Source organism: Mytilus californianus, unplaced genomic scaffold (genome assembly GCF_021869535.1).
Source record: "Mytilus californianus isolate M0D057914Y unplaced genomic scaffold, xbMytCali1.0.p SCAF_4, whole genome shotgun sequence".
Taxonomy (NCBI): Eukaryota; Metazoa; Mollusca; class Bivalvia; order Mytilida; family Mytilidae; genus Mytilus; species Mytilus californianus.
In genome coordinates, this window is record NW_026262690.1 from 51775257 (window position 1) to 51792217 (window position 16961).

General features: G+C 33.2%; 1 protein-coding gene and 1 long non-coding RNA gene across 2 annotated transcripts in view; both read right to left on the bottom strand.

Moving 5' to 3' along the window:
• Window positions 1-4111: 4111 nt before the first annotated feature.
• LOC127736963 (usherin-like) overlaps window positions 4112-16961 on the bottom strand; it is a 95460-nt gene continuing 82610 nt past the window's right edge. Inside the window, 5 exon segments of the mRNA XM_052247523.1 lie at window positions 4112-4330; window positions 9859-10083; window positions 11456-11688; window positions 12036-12116; window positions 14227-14406. Coding sequence (XP_052103483.1) covers window positions 4262-4330; window positions 9859-10083; window positions 11456-11688; window positions 12036-12116; window positions 14227-14406 — 788 coding nt within the window. The 3' untranslated portion in view covers window positions 4112-4261.
• On the bottom strand, window positions 14956-16749 carry LOC127698423 (uncharacterized). Its single transcript, XR_007980823.1, has 2 exons — window positions 16260-16749; window positions 14956-16098 (listed from the first exon to the last, which is right to left on the bottom strand). It is a non-coding gene; the product is annotated as an uncharacterized LOC127698423 (long non-coding RNA).

Genomic DNA, 16961 nt, shown 5'->3' on the forward strand with positions numbered 1-16961 from the left:
GTCTATAGTTTGTATTTATACCGGTATGTTTTTTTAAACTGTCACTGAATTTTTGCAGCATTTCATACCTTTGAACTTTATTGCTTATCTATATTACTAAAAAATGAATAGGGTTGAAATTGGATGTCTCGTTTTCTTCTTTCACATAAAATCCACGAATATTGTTTTATACCACAAAGGGGTAATGACCAGCGTAGTTTATTATGTGTTCATTTCAAGATCTTTTGGGGGGTATTTGGGGGTTAAAATTGAAAAAAAAAACAGTTGGATCGACCGTCCTTCACGACGTTCAGCTCTGAAATTTACGTGCCATCATTGCACATCTGCCCGGCAAAATTAAATTTTATTTCATAGCAGATACGGTAAATATTGACCTTACACCGAAACACTTTGTGATACACATTCCCTTGACGCTCTCAGCAATTTAACAACAGATTTTTACACTTCAAGAGCTTTTCCTTCTGGGGAACCGCATGAACTCAACATGAAAAGGGTGGGGTGATTACTTCAGTTTTCGGTTAAAAATGGGTACCATGTGACCCACCCCCATTCATATATTAATGCATAAAATTTTCAACCCACTCATATATGGGAGTGGTTCTGAGCATGGAAACACCAGAAATCAGGTGCGGATCCATGATCTAATGTTAGGGGGGGTGCAAAAAATATTGTTCTGCAGAATGGAGCATGTTGCGAATTATTTTTGGGTAAATTAGCAAAAATTTATATGCCGTCATCATTTCCGCTTTGTCTGCAAGTATTATGGTCTGCTCAGCAAAAAGTATACCCTAAAGGTCGGGGGGATTACTTCGGTTTACGGTTAAAAATGGGTACAGAAGTGCGGCTCAAATGTGACCCCCCATTCATATATTAATGCATAAAATTTTCAGCCCACTCATATATGGGGGTGGTTCCGAGCACGAAAACACCTGAAATCAGATGTGGATTGACCTTACACTGAAACACTTTGTGATACACATTCCCTTGACACAATTTAACAACAGATTTTTACACGTTAAGAGCTTTTCCTTCCGGGGAACAGCAGCAATTCAACATGAAAATAGTGGAGGGATTACTTCGGTTTTCAATTAAAAATGGGTACAGAAGTGCAGCTGGAAAGTGACCCCCCCATTCATATTAATGCATAAAATTTTCATATTATTTTGATCAGTGCAATGCATCCAGGGTATAACAATGACATATCCTATGATTAGATCACAAACGCCAATAGTTTCTGTCGGGAAGACTATTCTTTTGGGTGTCATATTGAGTGGTGGTATTTCGTCTGACACGCTTCAAAAAGATTTAAGATCTTAATATCGCCTTACACCACAACTATATATCTTCAAATTAAGAACCAAAGCATATTTCACGGTTATTTTCTAGTAATATATATATACCGGTAGTGAAAGGTGTCAAAGGGCTATTTATCAGTGGCAGTTTCTTGAGGATTATATAAAACAATTTAACATCTTTAACTGGGGCTCCAGTGGTGTACCTTCCTTAGGTCACAGTGTCACTTTTAAAAATTGCCTAAGGTCACCAGGTGACTTTTGAGCAAATAAAACAATTAGTTAAAATTGGTTTTGAACATTTTTAAAGGTCACTGGTCCTTTTAAATGAGACATCAGGTGGCAGGGTCGCATGACAAATCTGCAAGGTCTCATGTCAGATTTGACCATGTTGGAGCTACCTATTGAAAGACACAGCCAATGAAGTTAAATCTGTCTTAGGAAAGAAGTCATCTGATTTCTCCAGTTATGACTTTTATTTCTATAGGTATTTATTTGCCCAGTTAAAAGTATACAGATTATTGGCTAAACATTGTTTCTTATAAACAATAAAGATTTTCAAAGCTACGAGAAACATTGATTGACAATGTGATTTATCTGATTTGGATAATCATGTTATGAAGGCTTTCCAGGTGTGGAGGAATTGAGCTGTGTTTTCCCTGACTATAGTAGATTTAAGAAACTCCCTCCATTTAACGTAAAGTAGTTCTTCAACAGTGATCCATATCCTGTTGACAATTAGGTCGTGGCAAGGGGCTTTGGACTCTGATCTTAATTGTACTAAGATTGACAGTTTTCATTCTGAAGGTCAGTAATCCATATCCTGTAGACAATGAGGTCGTGGCAGGGTGCTTTGAACTCTGATCTTAATTGTACTAGGATTGCCAGTTTTCATTCTGAAGGTCAGTGATCCATATCCTCTTGACAATGATGTCATGGCAAGGTGCTTTGAACTCTGATCTTAATTGTACTAGGATTGCCAATTTTCATTCTGAAGGTCAGTTGTTCTCCAGCTTCCTCCAACAATAAAACTGGCCACCATGATACAGCCAAGAGTGCTAAAAGGGATGTCAAATCAATCCATTAAATCTATAAATTCAGTATCCTGTTAGCCCAGTTGGTAAAATGGTTGCTTACTGAGTGGGTTTGATCAACTTTAGTAACTTTGTAAGGGAAATCATGCTCTTTTACACAAGAATTCCAATGTTGTATGTAAAGTCTTATTTCAATGGTGAGGTCATGGCAACCCAAAAAATTATATATGTATAAACCGATTTCATAACATCACAAGTATGAATTCCTACACAGCTAAAAATGGCCTTAATTCAATAAGTGAGTGAAACAGCCAAGTTTACACATTATTAAACTACTTCAAAGTTACCTTTTTTATTTATAAGGTTCCACTAAAGTCAAAATATAGGACACTTCATAAACATCTAAACTTTGCCTGTATTTTTCAACCTATAATGAGTAAAGTCCTAAACTATGAGAACATATGTTCATTTAAACATACTTAACATATACACACTGTGTAAATTGTAAATAAACTTGAAATTGTTATGTTGTGGCCAAACCTGTTCTTGGGGTGAACACTAAATTTTCAAAAAAATCTGGAGGCCTGCGAGACGACTTAATTTGTTTAAAATTGGTATGGACGAATACTGTTATATCTAATGCAGGGCAAGCTCATGTTGATTTTTCAGAAAATGTATTGATTTTCGAGTTTCAGTTAATTTAATGTATCTAGGTGAACAAATATCGAAGGTACAATACAGAAATTGGACAAATATGCCATTAAAATATATGTATGTGACAAATCAACATGAGCTTGCCCTGCATTACATGTAACAGTATTCGTCCATACCAATTTTAAGCAAATTAAGTCGTCTCGCAGGCCTTCAGATTTTTTTGAAAATTTAGTGTTCACCCCAAGAACCAGTTTGGCCACAGCATAACAATTTCAAGTTTATTTACAATTTACACAGTGTGTATATGTTAAGTATGTTTAAATGAACATATGTTCTCATAGTTTAGGATTTTACTCATTATAGGTTGAAAAATACAGGCAAAGTTTAGATGTTTATGAAGTGTCCTATATTTTGACTTAGTGGAACCTTAAGAGTAACTATGAATGTTGAGGCTACTATAAGGTGTTGCTAACACAGAAGCAGACATCACAACATAGATTAAACAAATATGTTTTAAATATGTTACTAATATTAGTAGATTTGTATTATGTGAAAGTTAAGAATCTATGGTGCTCAATCTACCTAAATAAGATATACTTCATAAAGACAGACAACCTATTAGGAGAGTTGTTTCTTGATTTTCTTTCTCAAGTGGCAGTATTCAACCAACACCTTTGGCTCCCTGAGCTAGCTTCTTGTAGTATGAAAGCACTGTTTGACCTTGCTTTCAAAAAATTGTGATGTCTTTTATTCCTTCTTCAAGTTAGTAGCCATCATGTTGGTAGCTAGATTGTGCAGAACTAATTATGTTTTTCTTTTATAACATATGGTCTAGGTAAACACAATTGGAGGTATGTGCTTACAACTGTAAACCAGTTTAATTAATCTGTTCCTGTACCAAGCCAGTCTAATTGGACTAAGTGTTGGTTTTTTGTCTTTGTATGTACAATGTACTTATATATATTTTTGTCTTTGTTTGTACATATATATATATATATTGTCTTTGTTTGTACATATATATATATATATTCAGAGGAGTCAAGTGTTAATGGTATGGTCTGTTGTACCTCTAATATTTTTGGCTAATTCCTGTAATCCTTTTATGTATTAAAAAAGATGAAGAAAACATCATAATACTATATATTTTCATTTACAAAATAAATAAATAAATAAACAAATATATATAAATATATATAAATAATTTACAAATAATAATGATTTCAAAATATGATACAAAACAATTCTCTGTTATAAAACATAAATTACAATCCAATTAAAATGTCATAGCACTGTATCACCAAACTGATATCCAGGTAAGGTACTATCATCTGAATCTTCATCATACAGAAACTGTAAAATAAAAATAGAAGGTCAAATAAAGGATTTATCATACAGAAACTAAAGTACAAGTACAAGGTTAAATAAAGCATTCATCATACAGAAACTATAAAGTACAAGTACAAGGTTAAATAAAGGATTCATCATACAGAAACTGTAAAGTACAAGTACAAGGTCAAATAAAGGATTCATCATACAGAAACTGTAAAGTACAAGTACAAGGTTTAATAAAGAATTCATCATACAGAAACTGTAAAGTACAAGTACAAGGTCAAATAAAGGATTCATCATACAGAAACTGTAAAGTACAAGTACAAGGTTTAATAAAGAATTCATCATACAGAAACTGTAAAGTACAAGTACCAGGTCAAATAAAGGATTCATCATACAGAAACTATAAACTACAAGTACAAGGTCAAATAAAGGATTCATCATACAGAAACTGTAAAATACAAATACAAGGTCAAATAAAGGATTCTTCATATAGATACTGTAAAATACAATTACAAGGTCAAATAAAGGATTCTTCATACAGAAACTGTAAAATACAAATACAAGGTCAAATAAAGGATTATTCATACAGAAACTGTTAAATACAAGTACAATGTCAAATAAAATGCTCCGCTGGGCGCAGCTTGATACGACCGCAGAGGTCGAACCCTGAACAGTTGGGGCAAGTATGGACACAACATTCAAGCTTGATACAACACTGAATTTGGATTGTGATTAAATATTTGACACAGCATAGGTTTCTGACACAGAATGAATGTGGTCTAAGAACTTAAAATTTTTTAATTTACCTATTCAAACCATATCATTATTATTTGCTATTATATATAAATCAGAAAAAAACAATTTAAAATGGAAAATTTTAAAGAAAAAAAATTAAAAAAAAATCCCCCCTCAAATTTGTTGAACCCCCTTATGATTCATCACCCCCAAACTCAATCCCAGCCTTCCCTTTGTGGTATGGTACCTTTCAGTACAATTTCAGAGAGATCCGTACACTTGAACACAAGTTATTGTCTGGAAACTAGAAAAATGCTTGTTTTTTTGGCCCCAAATTCCTAAACGTTTAGGGCAATTACCCCAAAACTCAAACCCAGCTTTCCCTTTGTGATATTGAACCTTGTAGTACAATTTCATAAAGATCCATACACTTACACACAAGTTATTGTCCTGAAACTAGAAAAATGCTTGTTTTTTTGCCCCTTTTTGGCCCCAATTCCTAAAATTTTTTGAGGCAATTACCCCCAAAATCAATCCCAGCCTTCCCTTTGTGGTATGGTACCTTGCAGTACAATTTCAGAGAGATCCATACACTTGAACACAAGTTATCGTCTGGAAACTAAAAAAATGCTTATTTTTGGACCCTTTATGGCCCCTTTTTCCTAAACATTTTCAGCAATTACCCCCAAACTCAATTCAAGCTTTCCCTTTGTGATATGGAACCTTGTACAATTTCAGAAAGATCCATAAACTTACACACAAGTTATTGTCATGAAACTAGAAAAATGCTTGTTTTTTGGCCCCTAATTCCTAAAATTTGGAGGCAATTACCCCCAAAATCAATCCCAGCATTCCCTTTGTGATATGGAACCTTGTGGTACAATGTCAGAGAGATCCATACACTAACACACAAGTTATGTCTGGAAGTTACAAATATGCTTATTTTTTGCCCCTTTTTGGCCCCTAATTCCTTAACTGTTGGTACCATAACCCCCAAAATCAATCCCAACCTTCCTTTTGTGGTATTGAACCTTATGGTAAAATTTCATAGAGATCCATTCACTTAAACTAAAGTTATAGTGCGAAAACCAATGTGTCTTCGGACGACGACAACGCCAACGTCATACCAATATACGACCACAAAAATTTTTTTGCGGTCGTATAAAAAGGGATTCTTCATACAGAAACTGTAAAATACAAGTACAATGTCAAATAAAGGATTCTTCATACAGAAACTGCAAAATACAAGTACAAGGTCAAATAAAGGATTCTTCATACAGAAACATATATAATATTCAAACAAACAAGATAAACAAATGAGATTACACTTCCAATAGCAGCCTTTTGTTTATGAAATAGCTATATTTAGGGTGTGTTCTGTATTGTAAGCTATAAAAGGGTCTGGCATGAAAACAAGAGGCTCTCAAGAGCCTGAATCGCTCACCTGTATTTCAGAGGAGAAGATTTTTAAATGTTAGCAAACTTGATGAACAAATTGTGTAAAATTGTCTTTAAAGGGCAATAACTCCTTAAGGGGTCAATTGAAAATTTTGGTCATATTAACTTTTTTGTAGATCTTACTTTGCTGAACATTATTTCTGCTTACAGTTTATATATATCTATAATAATATTCAAAATAATAACAAAAAACTGCAAAATTTTGTTAAAACTACCAATTCGGTGGCAGCAACCCAACAATGGGTTGTTCGATTTGTCTGATAATTTCAAGGCAGATAGATCTTGACCAATTAAACAATTTTACCCCATGTCACATTTGCTCTAAAAGATTTAGTTTTTGAGATATAAGCCAAAAACTGCATTTGACCCTTATGTTCTATTTTTAGCCATGGCAGCCATGTTTGTCGATGGATACAAACTTCAGATACATTTATAAACAAGATACCCTAAGGAACATTTAGTTGAAGTTTGAAGGTAATTGGCCCAGTTGTTTCAGAGGAGAAGATTTTTAAATGTTAGCAAACTTGATGAACAAATTGTGTAAAATTGTCTTTAAAGGGCAATAACTCCTTAAGGGGCCAATTGGCAATTTTGGTCATATTAACTTTTTTGTAGATCTTACTTTGCTGAACATTATTTCTGCTTACAGTTTATATATATCTATAATAATATTCAAAATAATAACAAAAAACTGCAAAATTTTGTTAAAACTACCAATTCGGTGGCGGCAACCCAACAATAAAATTTCAGAGCTGATAGATCTTGACCAATTGACCAATTTTACCCCATGTCAGATTTGCTCTAAAAGCTTTAGTTTTTGAGATAAAAGCCAATAAACAGCTGTGCCATGAGCGCATGATACGCCCATCGTCTTGTGTGTGAATTTTTATGCAATAAGCATAAATAGTTTCTGACATATGGCGTGACATGCGAAAACCCCCCTTTTTTTTTTACAAAAAACTCAATGTCTCTAAAATAAAATTTTGAATCAAAACCAAAAAGTATACAGATCTTAAGATTAATATAACTATTAAGCAATAATCATAAATCGTTTTTGAGATACGGCGCGACATGTGAAAACCCCCCTTTTAAAAAAAAAAAATCAATATCTCAAAAATAAAATTTTGAATCAAAACCAAAAAGTATACAGATCTTTAGATTAATATAACTAAGAAGTGTGTAAAATTTTAAGCAATAATCATAAATCGTTTTTGAGATACGGCGAGACATGTGAAAAACCCCTCCCCTTTTTTTACAAAATACTCAATAACTCAAAAATAAAATTTTGAATCATCACCAAAAAGTATACAGATCTTAAGGTTAATACAACTAAGAAGTGTGTAAAGTTTTAAGCAATAATCATAAATTGTTTTTGAGATAAGGCGCGACACGTGAAAAAAAACACACACCTGTTTTAGTTACTAAGTCCCGTAACTCAAAAAGTTTTAATCTTATTTTCACCAAAAAGTATACAGATCGTTTGACCATCATAAGAAACAACTATGTTAAGTTTCATGAAATTTGGATAAGTCATTCTCAAGTTACGGTGCGACATGTTTACGCCAGACAGACAGACGGACAGACGGACGGACACCGGACATTTGTATACCAAAAATTGACGGGCGTATAAAAACTGCATTTGACCCCTTTTTGAGGGTATTTGGCCCAGTAGTTTCAGAGGAGAAGATTTTTTAAATAGTTTACGACGACGACGGATGACGACAGACGACGACGACGGACGCCAAGTGATGGCATAAGCTCACATGGGGCCCTTTGGGCCCCAGTGAGCTAAAAATGTGACTCAATTCAATAGAGAACTAGATATGGACGATGCCCTCCTCTGCTCTGCCATATGCCTGAGTATATGTCCAAATACTTTAGATTTGACAAACAGTGATGTTGAAGTACAACTTGAAATTGTTGCACTGTCTGTAAGACACAAATGTTGCCTCGACCTGACCATAAGAAATTATAAATTTAACACTATGTATGATGATCTATCTTTTATCTTTATTCTGAATGTCAACACTTGCAGGACTGAATGTCCAGCCAAAAGGTTTCAACTTTCCAGTTTAAGAAGACACCAAGTTTTACTTTCTATTTCCAGTGGTGACTAAGTTCAACTTCCCGGTATTTATTGCATTAGGGACATTAAACTGTAGAAGTACAAACCATGTTTTCAATTATAAAGCAAGTGAGAAGGGAATGAAGTCCAACTACTGGTTTTTGTGAATATCTAACCCCCCCTTTCTGACTAAGTCCAAACACCTGGCATTTTGAGAATATTTGCTATAGCTCAAAAACTGTAAGAGGAGATAGACGGAATATCATGTATCTATAACTGAACGGACGGACAGAGGTAAATTAATATGTCTCTCAACATTTTGTCGCGGATGAATAAAAACAGATGGACTGGTTGACGAGGAAATGTGGGTACCTAAATTGTGTTATCAACTCCTACAGTTTATTCCAAAATCCCTGAAAATTCACAGGAAGATTACACATATGTGGAAGTTGAACATCTGCTATTATGGCATTGTGTGAAAATTTGTTCTCATTTTTTCAGACATCTGAACATAGTCATTTTCAGCAAAATTTAGTCACAAATATTGCAAACTGGCCAATTGAGCCTTTGACCTATTTTTTTTGTCTTTGTTTGTTGGTGTGGTCTTTTGTACTGAACAATATTTTGGTAATTTTTAAAAGCTATCTTTTTTTAATGTATTATTGGCAAAGTTTACGAAATGCATCTGCTAACGCAGTACATATTTATTAGGTTATTTAGTATGACATAAACCTGATTCTATGACACTAAAGTAAAACTTACCATTAATTTACAGCATTCAGAAAAGAGCCCCCCCCCCCCTAAATCCCCTTGAACTGACAGTGTAAATGTGTTGGAATCTAGACCAAATTCAGAACGGATGCAGAACAGCATCTGACATACTCTGTTCGGAAGACAGTCCAGAAACCAGTGAATCTAGTTGGTTACTAGTTAAACAAACACATGTTTGGGAAAAGAACCACAAACAACAGTACAGTTTTCAAACAAGACACAAATTAATTAATGAACAATCTGTGTTATTCCAAACTTCCCAAACATGTTACAAAATGCATCTGCTAACGCAGTATATATTTATTAGGTTATTTAGTATGACATAAACCATAATACAATAAACCTGATTCTATGACACTAAAAACTTACCCACATCCAAATCTCAAAACTGAAATATTTGTCATGGTACCTATTTCTTGAGAGTACTCTTAGTTGCATTGTTTACATATGTGAATCAGTTTAAAGCAGAGAAGTGCACATGCCTTCTATTGCAGATCTTGAAACTATAAAAACTTACCAGACCATTATCAGGATAATCCTCCCAGACTGCTTTATCCACATCATCTTTGAATAAATCTGATAATCTCATTTTACCAGATTGGTCATCAAGATAACTAGATCTACTTTTACTAGAATTATCCTCATGATAACCACTCTCAAAGCTATAGTTTGTTATTCCATCTTTTTGTTTTCCATATGAACTTATACTTGACTTGGTGTGAAATGGTCTCCCTGATGATGCCTATGAAGATATTCATAGTAATTTATTAGAAACAAGCATTCCGAGAGTATTGCATGGCAATACATAGTCCCCTACCAGTTAAAAGTTCATTGTACTAGAACAAAATGCTAACTTGATCTATAACTTGACATAGTGTAAACTATAAAACAAATATAAAATTAATATCGTCAAGGATGACGTAAAAAGTGTGGAAAACTGATTATTTGTGTGAATTTTTTAAGTCAGAAGACCATAACTCTGCAAAATAATCATCTGAACCAAAACAAAATTCGAACTTGATCAATAACTTGTCATGGCTAAACATTATACCAAATATAAAATCAAATATCTTCAAGCATAACAAAAAAAAAGAGCAGAAAACTGATTATTTGCGTGAAATTTCTAAGTCTGAGGACCATAACTATGCAAAAAAATCATTTGAACCAAACATTTGAACTTGATCTGTAACTTGCCATGGTAAAACTATGTACCAAATATCAAATCAATGTCTTCAAGTATGATGAAAAAAAATGTGGAAAACTGATTACTTGCCAGAGTTTTTTTAAGTCCAAGGACAATAACTCTGCACAAAATAATCAGACCGGAACAAAATTTGAAATTGATATATAACTTGTCATGGTTAAACTATAATATACCAAATATCAAATCAATATCTTCATGCATGACCAAAAAAAGTGCAGAAAACTGATTACTTGCATGAATTTTCGAAGTCCAAGGACCATAACTCTGCACAAAAACATCAGTCAGGAACAAAATTTCAAACTTGATCTGTAACTGGTCATGATAAAACTATATACCAAATATCAACATTATCTTCAAGGATGAAGGAAAAAAAATGGAAAAACTGATTTGCCAGACTGGGTGATGGACAGATAGACAGACAGACGGATGCAAGTTTTAACATGCGGAACAAAATTTGAAATTGATATATTACTTGTCATGGTTAAACTATATACCAAATATCAAATCAATATCTTCATGCATGACTAAAAAAAGTGCAGAAAACTGATTACTTGCATGAATTTTCGAAGTCCAAGGACCATAACTCTGCACAAAAACATCAGCCAGGAACAAAATTTCAAACATGATCTGTAACTGGTCACGATAAAACTATATACCAAATATCAAATCAATATCTTCAAGGATGAAGAAAAAAAATGGAAAAACTGATTTGCCGGACTGGGTGATGGACATATAGACAGACAGACGGATGCAAGTTTTAACATATGTAACACTATTTGAATTAGTGAATTGAAGCAATCAGATTATACCAAAGCTCACATGTTTCTGAATTAATGTAAATACCTAGATATGTTGTCCATACTTACATATGTGTTAGTGTACACATACAATATAAGGGTTACACACTTACTGATTCAGAGCTGTCATCATGCTCATTTGGATCAAATGTGGCTGGATACTTTGATAATTCTAATGGATTTCTTTCTCTGATGTATGGTCTGGTAGCCCCAATCTGTCTGAGACAGCATGCTAGCAGTGTAAAGATCAACAGGGCACCAATCAGAGACACCAGTACAATAAACCAGATTTCAGTGTAGAATGTATTATCTGGTGTTGATATAATGCCCAGAACTGTTGTTGTGCCTGCAATCATTAATACATTCTGATTAAAATAATCTATATCATACATAATTTTTTTGTGTAAAGAAAAATTAAATTCATTTCCAAAATAGAATATACATTTCAGTCAATGGTTTTCCTCATTTTCTCTTTAAAATTAGAATTTGATGAGTCCCTTTAACATTACTAAGGATCTAAAATTCTAAATGTATATAACATCTAAATGATTTGAAGGGTAAGGATAATACAATTAACTGTCAATATTATAGTTATAGTTGTTGATCAACATGTTTCAGTAACTATAAAGCACTATCATCACATTTAAAATAGTTTAACTATATAATATATCCCATGAAAAATGTTTTTGTTACCTGCATTTATAGGGTCATACATAAATACTGGTGATTCTACAGAACCATAATCTGTTACCAGTCTTAAAGTAAATTCTGAATCTGAAGTAAACAAAGAGTATAAATCAAAATATGACATTATGATAAACCTTTGAAGTAAAACAAAAATATTTCCTATTCATTAGGTTAATATACTTTGATATTTTTAACAGGAACAATTTCAATGACAACTACTGGAAGATTTGCTATAGGAAAATTTATTAACAGTTCTCTCATTTAGAGATCAAAGTTCAGCAAAAATGTAAAATAATAAAGTAGCTACAAAGTATAGTTTTCCTTCACACAAGTTTTCATTCATTTTTGACAACAAATAAATTTCAAGTTTCTATAATGCCTTACTTGATATACTAATAATTGCATTGTCAGATATTGCTATAATCAATCTGATAATAAATAAATGGAGAATGACCATGGGACACAAATGATGCCCCCAGCTTGCATATGACATTATATTTTTGTGGTAATAAGCATTGTGTACAAGTTTCATAACATTTGGTAGAGGCAAACTGAAGTTAGAGAATGAAAGAAATTTTTTCGTATATAAAGAGGCATAACTCTAGAACGGTATAAGTGACGCCACCCAAATTCAAACTTGATCTGAGTTTCGTGGTAAGCATTGTGTATAAGTTTCATAACATTTGGTTGAGGCAAACTAAAGTTAGAGAACAGAAACGAAAAATTCAGCAATTTTTCCCTTTTTAAAGGAGAAAGTAAAATAACAAAAATACCGAACTCCAAGGAAAATTCAAAACGGAAAGTCCCTTATCAAATGGCAAAATCAAAAGCTCAAACACATCAAACTAATGGAAAACAACTGTCATATTCCTGACTTTGTACAGGCATTTCCTTATGTAGAAAATGTTGGATTAAACCTGGTTTTTATAGCTAGCTAAACCTCTCACTTGTATAACAGTTATTTAGAATTCCATTATATTGAATTATAAAGGGGCATAATTCTAAAAAGGTAAAAGGCATAACTGTCAATTTTTCAAAATCTCCATGGGGGATTTTAATTGCAAGAGGATATAATGCTCCTCTTATATTGTCATAAGTGTTTTAAGCTACTACTATATTTTTTGAATGAGTATATATGTGCTTAAATACTCTTTTAACTCATTTGAATGACTGTTTTGTGGTGTTCAGTTTATGTTATAAAGAATTTTAAAATTAATATCAACAACTCTCATGGGAGAAATCCCCAATAAATCATGTTAGTTGGCAGGTCTGAAAAGTGAAGCATCCAAATTTAAACTTGATCTGTATTTTGTGGGAATAAGCATTGTGTATAAGTTTCATAACATTTGGTTGAGGCAAACTAAAGTTAGAGAACGGAAACTACTTTTGGGACGTACATATTACGGACGGACATACAGATGGACAAAGTTAACACTTAATGCCCCCTCCACTTCAGCAGGGGCATAAAAATTAATAAAGAGCTGGGCCAAGAACGCATGATACACCTATCGCTTTTTCAAAGAATAAAGTTCCATAACTCCTCAATGTCATATCAGAAATTTATAAAAAACTAAAGGGAGGTTATTTTAATAGATATAAACCAGTCACCAAGTTTCATGAAAACTGCTCAAAGCACTTTCGAGTTATTGTCCGAAAACTGGAAAATCCCCCCTTTTTTATGAAGAAAATCCCAAAACTCGGAAAAGAAAATCTAAATTTTATAAAAATCAAAATGGAGCTTACGTCAATAGATATAAACAATTCACCAAAGTTTCATGAAAACTGCTCAAAGCACTTTTGAGTTATTGTTCAAAAACTTAAAAATCCCCCCTTTTTTATGAATAAAATCCCAAAACTCGGAAACGTAAAATTTAAAATTTATAAAAATCAAAACAGAGCTCACGTAAAAAGATATAAACAATTCACCAAAGTTTCATGAAACTGCTGAAATCACTTTTGAGTTATTGTCCGAAAACTGGAAAATCCCCCCTTTTTTATGAATAAATCCCATAACTCGGAAACGTAAAATCTAAAATTTATAAAAATCGAAAGGGCGCTCACGTCAATAGATATACAAAATTCACCAGAAGGACAGATGAATGGACAGACGGACAATGGTATACCAAAATACGTCCTGTAAACAGACGTATAAAAACCATAAGACAATGTTGAAGTTCAATTTCAAACTTCAACTTACTTTTATCCAAGGGTATATCCTTAACAGTAAACACAGTATAAATGCCAAGAAACATCTCCCTACTGTTGCCAACAAGGATATACTCCATAAGTCTTCCATTCAATGTAAAACTTTCTGACCAATCAATAACCAGGTCTGTTCCTGTTCTGTTAACCCTTGGGTAGGCAATATATAATGGAGCTGAAATGTAACATAATTAATTACAACCAGTTATGTAATGCAGCATAAAAATAAAATGCTCCGCTGGGGCGCAGCTTGATACGACCGCAGAGGTCGAACCCTGAACAGTTGGGGCAAGTATGGACACAACATTCAAGCTTGATACAGCACTGAATTTGGATTGTAATTAAATATTTGACACAGCATAGGTTTCTGACACAGAATGAAAGTGGTCTAAGAACTTAAAAATTTTCAATTTACCTATTCATACATGTGATGGACTGTGAAACTCAGATCAGGAGATTGGGAAATTTTGGTCAGGAGATTAGGACTCAGATCAGGAGGTTTTTAATCGACATTAATTTTGTTGTAAATGTAACCGTGTGCTGTAAAAATGGTCTTTTAAAGTGTGTTTTCTTCAACTTTCCATCCAATTTATTATGTTTATAGTACCCTTGTACTTATAAAGTTTCTCCATCTTTATATTCTACATGTTCAATCTAACATTGTATTTTTCCAGTATGTTCTTTAAATTTTTTTCCTTCATATTCTATAAGACAATCATTGCAACCAGAACATTTGTTTAGCTATCTGCAAATAGTTTTTATTTTTTATTTTTTCTCTTGCAAATAGTTTTTATTTGCAAACTCAGAAAATCATTTTATCTGTAAAATTAGGGTCATAGTTATTATATAAATTTCAATTTAAGCCTTGAAAGGAAGTCTAGAATCCTCAAATAATTTTCAAATTATTATTTTTTTATTTGTCCTAAGACATTTAAAATCATTTAATAACCATCCTTTTATGATTATTTGTTCAATTTATATTTTATTTATATTCTTTTAAAAATTTTCATTATTAAAAGGAAAGTAACTTAAAACAGGATAAATCAAGGGAAGTAACCCAATAAATACACAGTTTTTGTTACACAACGGCAGTTAGCCTGAGGTAAAAATCGTTGATTACCTGTATGTTTGACACCCAAGCTGACAAGTGAAGCCATATAATTATGCATGTTAATTGATTTACAGGTAAAATATAACTTCAGGTAATGTCAGTTACACCAGATGCCTGAGATGATATGTTGGGCAGAAATTTTTCATTCATGAAAAATTTCATACAGGATTTTTTCCTCTTCAACGGGAGGTCGGGAGGAGACCCCTGAAAACGGGATTATTGTACTCCCGTCGGGAGGTTCACATGTATGCCTATTCAAACCATATCATTATTAATTGCTTTTATATATAAATCAGAAATAACCAATTTAAAATGGAAAATGTTAAAGAAAAAAAATGGAAAAAAAAATCCCCCCCCCCCCCAATTTTTTGAACCCCCTTATGATTCATCACCCCCAAACTCAATCCCAGCTTTCCCTTTGTGGTATGGTACCTTGCAGTACAATTTCAGAGAGATTCATACACTTGAACACAAGTTATTGTCTGGAAACTAGAAAAATGCTTGTTTTTTGGCCCCTTTTTGGCCCCAAATTCCTAAACGTTTAGGGCAATTACCCCCAAACTCAATTCCAGCTTTCCCTTTGTGATATGGAACCTTGCAGTACAATTTCATAAAGATCCATACACTTACACACAAGTTATTGTCCTGAAACTAGAAAAATGCATGTTTTTTTTGCCCTTTTATGGCCCCTAATTACTAAAATTTTGAGGGAAAACCCCCAAAATCAATCCCAGCCTTCCCTTTGTGATATGGAACCTTGTAGTACAATTTCATAAAGATCCATACACTTACAAACAAGTTATTGTCATGAAACTAGAAAAATGCTTGTTTTTTGCCCCTTTTTTGCCCCTAATTCCTAAAATTTGGAGGAAATTACCCCAAAAATCAATCCCAGTATTCCCTTTGTGATATGGAACCTTGTAGTACAATTTCATAAAGATCCATACACTTACAAACAAGATATTGTCATGAAACTAGAAAAATGCTTGTTTTTTGCCCCTTTTTGGCCCCCAATTCCTAAATTTGGAGGCAATTACCCCCAAAATCAATCCCAGCATTCCCTTTGTGATATGGAACCTTGTGGTACAATGTCAGAGAGATCCATACACTTACACACAAGTTATGTCTGGAAGTTACAAAAATGCTTATTTTTGGCCCCTTTTGGCCCCTAATTCCTTAACCGTTAGTACCATAACCCCCAAAATCAATCCCCACCTTCCTTTTGTGGTATTGAACCTTATGGTAAAATTTCATTGAGATCCATTCACTTAAACTAAAGTTAGAGTGCGAAAACTAATGTGTATTCGGACGACGACGCCGGACGACGACGACGACGACGACGACGACGACGCCAACGTCATACCAATATACGACCACAAAAATTTTTTTGCGGTCGTATAAAAACTAAAAAAGATTTACAGATTGATCAAAACGGTAGAACAATAAATTTGTTCAGGACTTGTAAATTATTTGTTTGTTAACTCTACAACTCTGAAATATGACCATGTTATTACAAATTATGTATAAAATGTGAAACATATGTATATTTATCTGGTAGCAGCAATGATAATAACTTAAGACATATGAAACATATATGTAATTTTTTTTATAATTTAAGA